Genomic DNA, 1,518 nt, shown 5'->3' with positions numbered 1-1,518 from the left:
ATTATAAGGATCATTTATAAATTTGATTACTTGAAAAACAAATGTTTAGGGTTGGAGGCTGTGAATGGTTATTATTAGACAGAGTCAATGGTGTCGACGAGCATCTTGGATGCAAATGAGCTGCATAAAAAGTGGAATTATGCACGGGTTGCGTTTAGTGCCAGTTGAATAGAGTCGATCGAATCGTGTCAAAGCGTATCATGCAAATCAGGCATCATCGGTTCTGCCGGTGGTTTGAGTGCACTTCAAATCGATTGAATAATATCACGTGTACTTTAGTCTCAAATCCTCCTTCGTTTCCATATTATAAGTATACATATTAAGTTAGTGAGTAATATCATGTAATTATATATTAAGTTAGTGAGTAATATAATATAATTATATATTAAGTTAGTGAGTAATATAATATAATTATATATTAAGTTAGTGAGTAATATAATATAATTATATATTAAGTTAGTGAGTAATATAATATAATTATATATTAAGTTAGTGAGTAATATAATATAATTATATATTAAGTTAGTGAGTAATATAATATAATTATATATTAAGTTAGTGAGTAATATAATATAATTATATATTAAGTTAGTGAGTAATATAATATAATTATATATTAAGTTAGTGAGTAATATAATATAATTATATATTAAGTTAGTGAGTAATATAATATAATTATATATTAAGTTAGTGAGTAATATAATATAATTATATATTAAGTTAGTGAGTAATATAATATAATNTGGTGGAACCACGAAAGACTCACCTGGCACGCCGAGGTACAAAAGAATCAAAAAGGTGTTCGCCCCCCTTTCGCTGGCCGCTCAACCGAGCGTGCTCTCTCCAACAAGTCAAGACCGTTCCTCTCTCTCTCTCTCTCTTCGTTCCTTCCACTCCCATAGCTGAGGCCGCATACCTCCTCAGGATGCAGTGTAGACCTGTCCATTGGCTGGCAGACATCGGTTCTTTTTCGAAACGGCCACCGAGACTTCGTGAAACCGAGAGGACAGAAGGGACAAACGTGTTTCGGTACGCAGTTGGTGCGTGGTTCAAGTTCAGTGCGAAGCGAATATTCTATAAAGGAATTCATGTGAATCGTAATTTTGTTTTTCTTGCAAAATTCCTCAGAATTTTTTTTATTGTGATCGATGAGAATGACACGTGGAGTGACGATGAGTTGATACGGCGCTGAGAGGAGAAAGATCCTGGACCGACTTTATGAGGTAAGGTCCTTGACGTTCCTTGCTCCGTTTCGTATGATCAAAGTTCGAATTACGTTCAGAGGCTCCAGTAACAAGCCACTGTTTCGTCGAATGTTTGTCAGGAGATAATCGTTATCAAAGAAATTTACGTCAGCTCGTGTCACAATAATTTTAATGATAATTCATACGATTTGTTTAATGATTCAATTAAACAATATTAAATATAGTAATATTAATAGAGCAATATATGAAATATAGTAATATTAATAGAGCAATATATTAAATACAGTAATATTAATACAGCAATATATTAAAT

The 1,518-nt window shown here is 32.6% G+C and overlaps 1 protein-coding gene across 1 annotated transcript in view; it reads left to right on the top strand.

Moving 5' to 3' along the window:
- The first annotated feature begins 798 nt into the window (after positions 1-798).
- The window catches only part of Cad74A (cadherin 74A), a 13,915-nt gene continuing 13,195 nt past the window's right edge, over positions 799-1,518 (top strand). Inside the window, exon 1 of the mRNA XM_018033114.2 lies at positions 799-1,021. Coding sequence (XP_017888603.1) covers positions 926-1,021 — 96 coding nt within the window. The 5' untranslated portion in view covers positions 799-925. The remainder of the gene's footprint in view (positions 1,022-1,518) is intronic.

Source organism: Ceratina calcarata, unplaced genomic scaffold, assembly GCF_001652005.2.
Source record: "Ceratina calcarata isolate Rehan_Ccalc_2016 unplaced genomic scaffold, ASM165200v1 scaffold636, whole genome shotgun sequence".
In the NCBI taxonomy this organism is placed as follows: domain Eukaryota; kingdom Metazoa; phylum Arthropoda; class Insecta; order Hymenoptera; family Apidae; genus Ceratina; species Ceratina calcarata.
Note: the sequence above shows the minus strand (reverse complement) of the source record. Positions and strands in the feature narration are given on the sequence as shown.